The sequence below is a fragment of the Aythya ferina genome, assembly GCF_964211825.1.
Source record: "Aythya ferina genome assembly, chromosome: 23".
Classification (NCBI taxonomy): Eukaryota; Metazoa; Chordata; class Aves; order Anseriformes; family Anatidae; genus Aythya; species Aythya ferina.
Window position 1 is genome coordinate 5,239,508 of NC_140321.1, and position 10,486 is coordinate 5,249,993.

Consider the following 10,486-nt stretch of genomic DNA (forward strand, 5'->3'; position numbering starts at 1 on the left):
TCGGTGACAATGGGGACAGTTTGGGGTGAAAGAATGAGGCTGGCCAGGTGCAGGGCAGGGAGCACGCTGTGGTGACCTGGCAGTGCCCACGGGTAGGGTTTGGGCGTCCTGAAACCCCTCCTTGTCCCTCCTAAGGGGCAGACACTGCCACCTGTGCGTGACCCAGCTGGGGTCAGCCCCACAAAGCTGCTGCTCAGGAGCCAGCGACCCCTCAGTGTCCCCTCTTGGCAGTCAGAGCTTGGCACCATGGGGGGCTGCTGTGCCCAGACCCCGCCGTGTCCCAGTCCTGCTGAGGTGGGATGCAGCACCCCAAGGCTGAGCGGGACCACCCTGATGGGAAACGTGTCCCCAGGGTGCCCTGATGGGGACCCCTGCCTTGGGGTGCCCGATGGTGACCACGTCCCCAGGGTGCCCCGATGGGGACCCCTGCCTTGGGGTGCCTGATGGAGAGTGTGTCCATGGGGTGCCCCCAAGGGGTACCTGATCCTGGGCTGCACAACGGGGAGGGGGGAGTCTCCTGGGATGCTCCAAAGGTTTGGGGTGCTCCAAAGCTCCGGGGCGCAGAATGGGGAGCGCGGCTCCCAAGCGCCCCCAGCGGGACCGGGTCCCCAAAGCGCACGGGGAGCGCGCAGCCAACCCAACCGTGCCGTGCCGTGCTGTGCTGTGCCGGGTCCTACCGGGGGGAGCGGGCAGCCCCCGGCCCCGCCGCCCCCGCCCCGCTCCAGCCCAGCACCGCCCCCGGCGGGATGCGCCCGGGCAGGTGCGCGCAGCCGGGGCGACCCCATAAATAGGGGCGGGAGCGAGCAGGCTCGGCACGGCTCGGCTCGGCACCATGGAGATCTGGAGCAGCCCCGCTGCCTACGATGAGCTGAACGGGAATGCGGAGCGGGGCGGCGACGCTGACCCCATCGCCAGGGAGCTGGAGGAAGGTGAGGGGTCCTGGGGCTGGGGGTGCGCAGAGCGGGGATGGGGCTGGTGTGGGGCTGGGTCTTGGTCTCAGTCTGTGGTGTCAGGGAGGTTTTGGGGCTGGGGTCTCCCCAGCAGCTGCTGGTGGCCCTTTTTGTGCAGCCCTAAGACCGGGACCCCATGTTTGGGGCCACGCTGCCTTTCCCCATGGGGTCGGCAACCCCCCACAACCACACTCACTGGGGGGAAACTGGCTGCCCTTGGGGAGTCCCATGTTTCCCAGTGGTCAGCACCCCGATAGTGGCAAGGGGAGGGATGGGGAGAGGTCCCCCAGTGCCGTGTCCCCAAGGGGCTGGGGGGCTGCCCTCCTGGGGGCGCAGGACCCTGTGTCGTGCTGGATCAGGCCCTGGCAGTTGGCGCGGGTGCGTACGTGTCCGCCAGCGTTGCGGCTCCCAGGGCCTGCCGCTTGCTCACGCCATAACGATGCTCATGCTCTAATTACTTCCAATTAACAGCTCAGTGGCCTGACGAGGTGCAGTTGGGGACCCCTGCAGGGACCAGGCCCTGTTGGGGCACGGGGAGGGGGCTGAGGCTGGGGCTGGCCCCCCCTCTCCCCATGGCTGTGCCTGCGGGGGGCTGGACGGGGACACGGGTGGCGAGTGGGGGCATTGCCATGGCGATGCACGCACCATTACACAACCCCAGCTGGGGCGGCGTAATGGGATTTGTGTGGCTGAGCCTCTCCTGTTAACCCACTTTGCCTGCCCCAGACCTGCCCCCCCGGCTGGGGGAGCACTGCTGGGGCTGGGGGGGGAAGGGGACAGACACGGGGTTGCGCCGCTCTGCTGGGGGGAACTGAGGCACGCACCCGTGGGGCTGTGGATGCAAGAAGGGGGTGTCGGCAGCGGCTGTGGGGTGCAGAAAGGGTTTGGGGTATGAGCAGGGCTCGGGGCCTCGTGCTCGCTGCTGGCTCCCTCCTGCTGCGTGGCTCCGGCGCTGCCATCTGGGTGCGTGCCCAGCGCCGTCTGGCACCGTCTGCAGGCGGTGGGGTTGGGGCTGGGGCTGGGGGGACAGACAGACGGCCCCGGCCCCATGCTGGCCGTCTGTGCCAGAGCCCCAGACACTGGGGGGAGAGGAGAGCCTCGAGCGTGGTGATCCTGCTGCCCGTTCCTGGGGCCACAGCCTGCAGCTGCCTTTGCCCCATTGCAGATTGTGGGCAGTCGGGTGGGTGCATGCACAACATTCCCCGAGGACAAATTTTGGTGCTGGGTCCCCACAGTGCGATGGAAATGGGGGTGCTGTGGTCTGTCCCCTGCCTCCCAGCCACCAAAGCAGGGGCTGGAGCAAATCCCTGTGCTTGGCTCTGCCTCGGTCAGCAGCCCCATGGAGAAAGTAGGGCAGGGGAGGGGGACTGAGGATGGAGGGGAGGTGGCGCTGCCTCCCAGCCCTGCACGATGCCACCCGTCACTGTTGGTACCATCTGGCTTTTTGCTGGAGATGTCACCTCCCGTCCCATCTCTGCTGTCGGCCTTTCTCCATCCTGGCCGTGTGTCCTGTGTCAGAGCTGCTGGCCTGTCCAGGCAGGGTGCTGGCTGTGACCAGGTGACATTGACATCGCCTCCACCACCCTGAGATGCAGGGGGGCAAGGCGGCAGCGTGCTCCGCTCCCCGCGGTGCTGTCGTGAGCATCTCTGCCCGCACCACGCTGCGGAGAAGTCCATTTTGGTGACCAGTGTGGAGCAGCTCCACCTCCTGTCCCCATCACAGCGAAGCGCAGGGGACAACGCGTGGTGCTGGGGGAGCTGCAGCACGGGGGGGAGGCAGCAGGGGAGCCGTGCTGAGCCCCCCACCCCAATGGGGTTTTCCCTTTGCCTTCCTCCCCCAGTCCTGTGCACCGAGCGGGCCGTCAGGATCACCAAGACCTACCACGACATCGACGCCGTCACCAACCTCCTGGATGAGGTACGCCGCAGCCTGCTCCGTGCACGGGGAGCTCAGGGCTGTGCGGGTGGGCCTGGGGGGCTGCAGGAATGGGGACAGATTGGGGACGGGTTTTGGTTGACACAGAGCTCCCCCCCTGCAGAAAGAGCGGGACCTGGAGCTGGCGGCGCGCATCGGGCAGTCCCTGCTGAAGCAGAACCGGAGCCTGACGGAGCGCAACGAGCTGCTGGAGGAGCAGCTGGAGCTGGCCAAAGAGGAGGTACCAGCCCCTGGGCACAGCCCCTGGGCACGGAGCACTGCCCTCGCCCCACTGCGTCCCCGGCCGTGCCCTGATGTCCCCTCTCCTCCTCCCAGATCGCGCAGCTGCGCCATGAGGTCTCCATGCGGGACGACCTGCTCCACTTCTACACCACCACCACGGAGGAGAGTGAGCCCACCTCGGCCACCGCCACGCCGTGAGTGGGTCCCTGCCCCGCTGCCCACCCCCTGGGGCTTCTTTGGGGTGGGTGGGTGGAGGAATTGGGCTGGGGCAGCCCCATGGGTCTGGGGTCCTGCAGATGATGGGGTTGGTGGGTGACCCCCATCCTGCCCACGCTGCGGGTGCTCAGCACCTTCCACGCTGTCCCCAGGCTGCGCCGGCAGGAGTCGTCCTCGTCCCTGCAGCAGTACTTCCAGTACGACACCTTGCAGCAGAAACTCAAGTGCCTGGAGGAGGAGAACCAGAAGCTTCGCTTGGAGGTGAGAGGGGACACGCGGGGTGCCCAGCGGCGAAGCTGGCGGGGGGGATACGGAGGGCTCAGGGCTGCGGCGTGCCCTAAAATCCCCTTTGGGGGGTGCTGGTGGTGCTGCCCCTCACGCTCAACCTCTCCATCCTCAACCCCAGGCCACCAACATTGCGATCGAGACCTGCCAGTACGAGGACCAGGAGCACCAGCTGATGATCGACTGCGTGGAGCAGTTCTGTACGTGGGGAGGGGGGTGGTGGTGGGTGGGTGGGGGGGCCGGACGTTGCTCTGGGGGGCTGTGGTGACAACCCCCTGGCTCTGTCCCCAGCCGAAGCCAGCCAGCAGGTCGTCTGCCTCTCGGACGAGCTGGCCCGCAAGGCGGAGGACACGGTGAGGCAGCAGGAGGAGATCAGCCAGCTCCTGGCGCAGGTGGTGGACCTGCAGCAGAAGTGCCGCACGGTGAGAGCCCCCTCCCCATCCCCTCCTTGTCCCCTCTGTGTCCCCTTCCCTGTGCCATGGGGGGGGCTCAGGGCGAAGCTCCCTGACCCACCCATCCCGCAGTACGGCTCGGAGGTGGAGGAGCTCCAGCAGCACCTGGCCGTGGCCAAGGAGGTGCAGGAGCAGCTCCGGACAGAGGTGAGCTTGGGGGGCTGGCCGTGGGTCCCCCTTACAATCAGGGGGGTTTGGGGGGGCTGCGCACTGAGCTGTGCCCCCCCCCGCAGCTGCGGGACCTGCAGGAGAAGTACACGGAGTGCGGCGGGATGCTGCAGGAAGCCCAGGAGGAGGTGAAGAGCCTGCGCAGCCGCAGCCTCCCCAACAGCACCGTCAGCCGCTACGGCGCGCCCAGCCTGCTGCCCGTGGTGAGCCCAGCGGCGGAGCTTGGGTGGTGGGGGGCTCCGTGCACACCCCCCTTTCCCAAATCTTCATCCGTCCTCTGCCTTTTCAGGACTCGCTGGCAGCTGAGATCAAGGGGACGATGAGGAAGGGGACGGACGGATCCTCCTCGGACTACAAGTGAGCGTCAGCCCCTCAAGGAGGGGGGGGGTCCTGGTGAAAAGGGGGGGTTGTCTGGTTCAAACATCCACCCCCCTTGCCTGCTTCCTGCCCCCAGGAGCTACCTGCGTGTCTTCGAGACGGTGAAGGCGGTGAACCAGGCGGCCAAAGCCAAGTCGTGCTCCGAGTCTCCCCTGCACGCGCCCAGCTCCAAGCAGCTGTCGGCCGTCCCCTCCAGGGGGGGCAGCACCCCCCCGGCCGGCTCCTGTGGCTCAGAGGGCACCCAGTGAGTGCTGGGGAGGTGCTGGTTGTGGTCGTGGGGGGGGGTGTGTGATGGAGCTGCCACCCCTGCAGAGGGGTTGGGGTTCTTTGTGTGATGTTGACCCCATTGCAGCACGGGTTCGGGTGGATGCGGTGTAGGGCGCAGGGGGGGTGCCCCGCTGCGGGATCGTGCCCCCCTTTTTCCCCCAGCCCCCTGATGTTGAACCCCTTGGCAGGGGCGAGGGGTCTGGAGAGGACCCCCATGGGGCTGCCCCCCCCGGCCGGCGGGCGCTGGAGGCGGCGGTGCAGCGGCTTTCGGCGCGGCAGCAGAGCCACGGCTTGGGGGAGAGCTCCTTCTTCGAGGCCGAGCGGGAGCGCAAGCTGTGGAGGCTGCGGGACGGGGAGAGCTCCAGCGGCTTCCTCACCCCCACCGAGAGCATCGTGTCCACCGGCACCAACCACTCGGGGGGCTCGGAGCTCACCACCGGCTCCGGTTTCTCCCTCGGCTCCCTCACCTACCTGCCCGACAAGCTGCAGATCGTGAAGCCGCTGGAAGGTGAGGGGTTAGGGGGGGCTTCTCGGTGCCCCCGTGCAGCCTTGGAGGTGCCCCTGGGCTTGGCTGATCCCCTCTGTTTTGTGTGTGTCCCCCCCCCAGGCTCGGTGACCCTCCACCACTGGCAGCAGCTGGCCCGGCCCAACCTGGGGGGGATCCTGGTGCCCCGTCCTGGGGTGCTCACCAAAGACTTCAGGCAGCTGGACATCGACCTGGAGGAGGTGTACAGCCTCACCGACCTGGAGGAGGACGAGGTGGAGGCCGCCTCCTTCCAGCTGCTCCCTACCTCAACGCCCGCCAAAGCCAAGGAGCGCCCCGGGGGTGAGCGCAGGGCGAGGGGACGGGGGGCGACGGGGACCCCGGCACCTCCCTGCCCTCCTGCTGCTGTTCCCCCTCGCACCCCCCTGCCCCTTCCCCTCTCCCCTCGGCGTCCCTCCCTTCTGCCCCTGCCTCCCCGTGGGGATGTTCTGGCCGCGGTGGCACGGGGGCATGCGGGGAGGGGGGGCCGGTCTGGGAGAGAATTTGGCTCCGAGCCCCCGCTGAGCGGGTGCTGACCCAAATGCTGCTGGGTGTGCGCCCTGGGTGCTGGTTTCTGCTGGCCAGGACCGCTCTCAGCTCAGCCTTGGTGCTCCCGCATGCCCAGCGCCCTGCTTGCTGCCTCTGCATGTGCCTCTTTTCCTGATTTTTTTCCCCCCCCCTCCTGCCCGTTAACCCGGTGTCTCCTGTCCCTTCCAGTGTTCCTCTCTGTTAACAACCTCCCCCAGACCCCATCCACCTTCACCATCACCACCTGCCACATCCTGCACCCCACCACCGAGATCACCACCGTGACACCCAGGTAAGGCGCGTGGCCCACCCCCACCGCCTGCACCGCTGCCCCCTGCTCCCCCCAACCCTTCCCTTATCCCCCCCCTTGCCCCCCTCCCACAGCTCCAGGACCTGGCACTCTTGGGGCCCACGGCTGCTGCTGCCCTGAGAGGTGCTCATGGACGTATCCCCAAATTGCACTGCTCGAGCCATGGCACCCCCAGGAGGCTGGGGGCAGCCTCCCCTTGCTTTCCATGATGGGGGAAAAAGATTTTTTTTTTTTTTTTTTTTTTTTTGGAGGAGGGGGACAATGTCTGTCTGCCTGGTGCCTGGGATGGCTCTGTTCTGGGAGCTGATGTGGATTTTCTTTTCCCTCCTCCTCCTCCTCCTCCTGCAGCTGCTTCAACCCCTGGGGCCTCTCCCAGGGTGTGCTGGAGGAGAGGAGCCAGGCAGGGCTCGGAGCAGAGCTCTGCCAAAGCCCCCTGCTTCCTGCCGGGGGCTGGGCTGGAGTGAGGACCAGGCACCTTTAATTAATGAGCCCTAATGTGCCCCGGCTGGGGTGAGCTGGAGGCTGCTGTCTGCTGCTGGCCAAGGAGAGCTTTTTGCCTTCCCAGTGCCCTTGGAGCAGTGCCTGTACCCCCTCCTCTCCTTGCTGCCTGTCCCTTGCCCCCCCTGCCCCCTCCCTGGGCCATCAGCATGCAGGAAGGAGGAGAAGAAGGGGCTGAGCTCTGTCTGCAGCCCTCCCCAGCTCCAGCCACCCCCCTGATACCCCCCCCCCTTGCTCTCTTTTTCTCCCCCTCCAGTCTGTATAACGCCGTCGTGCCTTCTTGTGGGCCCATTGAGAGGCTGAACCTCTGCCCCCCCTCACCAGAACTGCCCAGCCACGGCCCCCCCAGCACCCCCCTGGGACTCATCCGGCTCCTCCTGGTGCGAGGCATCTCAGCCTCGGTGCCCTCAGCCGTATCCTGGTGGCCCCCCTCACTCCCTGCCCAGGACCCCCAGCGAGCTGCTCCCCGGAGCTCCCTGCAGCCCCCTCCTGAGGCTGGGGGGGGACAGCAGCAACCCTCGTCCCCCAGCAGCATCTTCAGCTTGAACCTGGTGGAGAAGCTACGCCGCCTGGGGCTGGATAAGGTGGTGGCACGGGGGGAGCTGTCCTACGCACGAGGAGAGCACGGGGGAGGCCGGGATGCGCCGACGTGATGGCACAGCAGAGCCTGGACGTGTGGGATGAGATGAGATGTGATGTGTCCTCCTCCTCCTCTTCATCTCCATCTGTGGCCCACAGATCTGGGCCAGGTTCCTGCTCCCTGGTCTCTGCCAAGCCCTGGCTGCCTCCTGGTGGTGCCCTAGGGCCTGGCGCTGGTTTGCAGGGGTTTGGCCCTGACTGCAAGGACACAACACTGCGATGCTACAGGGTCCCACTGTGCTGCTCCCCCAGCCCCACGTCCTGCAGCTGCAGGGGTCCCCGGTGCAGGATGCTCGGGGCACTCGAGGACAATGGCCCTGTCCCCACCCAGAGGCTGTGGACCCTTCATTGGAGCCCGTTGCTAGCAATAAAAACTGTTCTGGTTCCTGCTGCGCCTGGCCCATGTGCAGCTTGTCCCCTGGGAGCTGTCACGGCTGCAGCAAGGGGCGATGCTCAGCCTGTGCTCGAGGCTGGGGGGAGCTGCATGTGCCAGGATGAGACCCCCACCGCCACACCTGGGCAGCGTCTGGGCTGACTTTTAAGGCAAATGGTTTTAAAACTCTTTCCTGCCCACCACATAGCTGTAGCAGCACTGCTGGGGGGCTGCTGGCAGTGAGTGTCTCAGGGTGTAGCTGTCACTCGCGCCGGCTCTGTCCCTCGCCCCCAGCTGTGCCCTGTCCCTTATCCAATAAATGTGAAGAGCTGAAGCAGCTCCTGTGTGCTGTGTCTCGCTGTGTGTTCCTGCTGTGCCCTGCGCATCCCCTTGGGGTTGGGGATTGAGCCACCTGCCCCCAGCTTTTCCCAGCAAAGAGCCCAGCGGCAGAGGCTGTAGTGCCAAAGCTTTATTGCAGCAAGAAAGATGCACCAAGGGTGCCAGTGCTCTGCACGGCGGGGGCAACGCTTATGCAGCTGAGTCTTCGGAGCTCCGGCGGCCGAAATCCATCCAGTCGGAGTAGAAGTGGTCGTGCAGGGCCTCGTCCCCCTCATCCCCCTGCACGAAGCCCTTGCGGTCTCTCAGCTCTGCTGGGACAAAGGGAGCGGGGTCAGAGCCACCCGGGACCGGGGCTGGGCTGTGCCTTATGGGGTTCCCCTGGGGCTGCCCACCCTGTGCCGCCCATGGGGCCGTGGTACCTGCAAACATGTGGGGTAGGAAGCGGGAGATGAGGTGCTGCTGCTGCTCCTGGGACAGGGGCTCGGGCCAGTCCCTCCGGACCAGGCTGGTGGGGAGCCGCCGGGGGTCCCCCACGGCACCCGGTGCCTCCGCGGCCGGCCGGCACAGGCAGGCAGTGGCCACGATGGCGAGGATGAGGCCGACGCACACCTTTCCCTTCATGGCTGTGGAGAGAAGGGGAAGGGGAGCAGAGGGGCTGCAGCCCCCCAAGTGAGGCCAGCAGCTCGGTGGGGTGCAGGTGGGGCCGTGGGGTGCTCATCCCCAGCGCACGCCTGGTCCCCAGCCCCGCTCCAACCATCCTAACTGGTCCCCAGGTCTCCCTGTCCCCCTGTCCAGTCCCCAGGTCCCCCTCCATGCGTCCCAGCAGGTCCCCGTGTCCCCACCATCCCTCCCAGGTCCCTCTCCAGCCCTCCCAGCTGGTCCCCAAGTCGCCCCGCATCCATCTCAGGTCCCCCCCCCATCCCTTCCAGCCTCTCCCCAGGTCCCCCCATCCTTCCCCACGTCCCCCCCATCCCTCCCAGCCTCGCCCCACGTCCCCCCATCCCTCACCTGCTGGCTGCAGGACTCAGGCTCACCTGCAGCCGAGCCCGGCCCCGCTTTTCAAGGCGCCCCCGGCCTCGCTCCTCCCCGGGAGGGGCGGCCCCGGCCGGCCCCCGCCGCGCCCCGCAGCACCCCCGGGGCTCCGGGGCGGCTTCTGCGGGGGGGACCGGGGGTGCAGGGGGGTACACACGGGTGTACACACACATACGCACGTGTACATACACACACATGCATGTATATGCACATACACACACTTGATTAGTGGTAAAGTTGGCAGTGCTGAAATTAATGGTTGGACTTGATCTTAGACTTCTTTTCCAAGGTAAATGATGCTATGATTCTATACACACGTGTATATGCACATGTATACTCATACACACACATGTATACATACATACACATGATATATACATAGAAATGCACATGTTTAGGGGTAAACGTAGTGCTAAGTTAGTGGTTGGACTTGATCTTAGACGCCCTTTCCAACATAAATGATTCTATACACATGTGTATATAAACATATAAACACATATACATACATGTACCTACACACACGTACATCACATATACACATGTGATTACACACACAGATATACATGCATATGTTTAGTGGTAACCTTGGCAGAGCTAAGTTAGAGGTTGGACTTGATCTTAGACGCCCTTTTCAAAGTAAATGACTCTGTGAGTCTATACACACAGAGACACAAACATATAGGACATACACGCATACATATACATACACATAGTCCACCTTTGCCCACACACACTTTTTAACACATACAGTTATGTGCACATATATCACAGTCACAGACTAGCTTGAGTTTTATATAGGTATAGATACATAGCTATGTCTATACATGCAGCGCTTGATATACACTCTTTCTCTCTCGTACAGCAATATCGGTACAGAGATACATGTACATGTATTTACACACACAAGCATACAATGCCACATGCACATTTATAAATATACCTATATGTGTGTTTTTATATGCATGGTCTTATACATATGCACATATATAAATAAAGTTAACGATATAAAGACATACTGTGTGCCTGCACGCATGTATGTTTATATGGCTGGAGACTATGGCAATTAGCCATGGTAGTATGTAGGTGTACAAAGTGTATTTCTTTAGCTAGCTACCTGTGTGTATAGCTATATGCACAAATGTATGTGTGTGTGATTAGCTACACAAATATACACATACATTTATTTATTTATGCACATAAAAATGGCTCTAGGTATAAATATTGAATATGCTTATAGATATACTGGCTCTCTAGATACACATCTATAGGCATACATGCATAGATAGTTATGCATAAACAAATACAGCTATAGTTATACAGAGCAAGAGGCAGACCAAGAGTGTGTGTAGGTTTGGTTGCATGGAACCTTT

General features: G+C 63.6%; 2 protein-coding genes across 7 annotated transcripts in view; one reads left to right on the forward strand and one right to left on the reverse strand.

The window, feature by feature from the left end:
• HAP1 (huntingtin associated protein 1) overlaps nucleotides 1-8,082 on the forward strand; it is a 14,061-nt gene extending 5,979 nt beyond the window's left edge. The window contains exons 1-15 of one of the 6 annotated variants that reach the window (XM_084496344.1): nucleotides 779-929; nucleotides 2,792-2,868; nucleotides 2,990-3,106; nucleotides 3,202-3,302; nucleotides 3,477-3,585; nucleotides 3,731-3,809; nucleotides 3,901-4,031; nucleotides 4,134-4,208; nucleotides 4,295-4,432; nucleotides 4,519-4,586; nucleotides 4,684-4,851; nucleotides 5,063-5,382; nucleotides 5,482-5,700; nucleotides 6,115-6,217; nucleotides 6,990-8,082. In XM_084496344.1, coding sequence (XP_084352470.1) covers nucleotides 833-929; nucleotides 2,792-2,868; nucleotides 2,990-3,106; nucleotides 3,202-3,302; nucleotides 3,477-3,585; nucleotides 3,731-3,809; nucleotides 3,901-4,031; nucleotides 4,134-4,208; nucleotides 4,295-4,432; nucleotides 4,519-4,586; nucleotides 4,684-4,851; nucleotides 5,063-5,382; nucleotides 5,482-5,700; nucleotides 6,115-6,217; nucleotides 6,990-7,386 — 2,199 coding nt within the window. In that variant the 5' untranslated portion in view covers nucleotides 779-832 and the 3' untranslated portion in view covers nucleotides 7,387-8,082. Of the gene's footprint in view, nucleotides 1-778; nucleotides 930-2,791; nucleotides 2,869-2,989; nucleotides 3,107-3,201; nucleotides 3,303-3,476; nucleotides 3,586-3,730; nucleotides 3,810-3,900; nucleotides 4,032-4,133; nucleotides 4,209-4,294; nucleotides 4,433-4,518; nucleotides 4,587-4,683; nucleotides 4,852-5,062; nucleotides 5,383-5,481; nucleotides 5,701-6,114; nucleotides 6,223-6,583; nucleotides 6,841-6,989 lie in introns of those variants that run through there. The other 5 variants (XM_084496341.1, XM_084496342.1, XM_084496343.1 and 2 more) reach the window with 5 other exon arrangements.
• On the reverse strand, nucleotides 7,232-8,720 carry LOC311422867 (gastrin/cholecystokinin-like peptide). Its single transcript, XM_084496364.1, has 2 exons — nucleotides 8,504-8,720; nucleotides 7,232-8,392 (listed from the first exon to the last, which is right to left on the reverse strand). Exons 1-2 carry the CDS (start codon nucleotides 8,703-8,705, stop codon nucleotides 8,274-8,276), a joined length of 321 nt encoding a protein of 106 aa, XP_084352490.1. The 5' UTR covers nucleotides 8,706-8,720; the 3' UTR covers nucleotides 7,232-8,273.
• Between the last annotated feature and the right edge of the window lie 1,766 nt (nucleotides 8,721-10,486).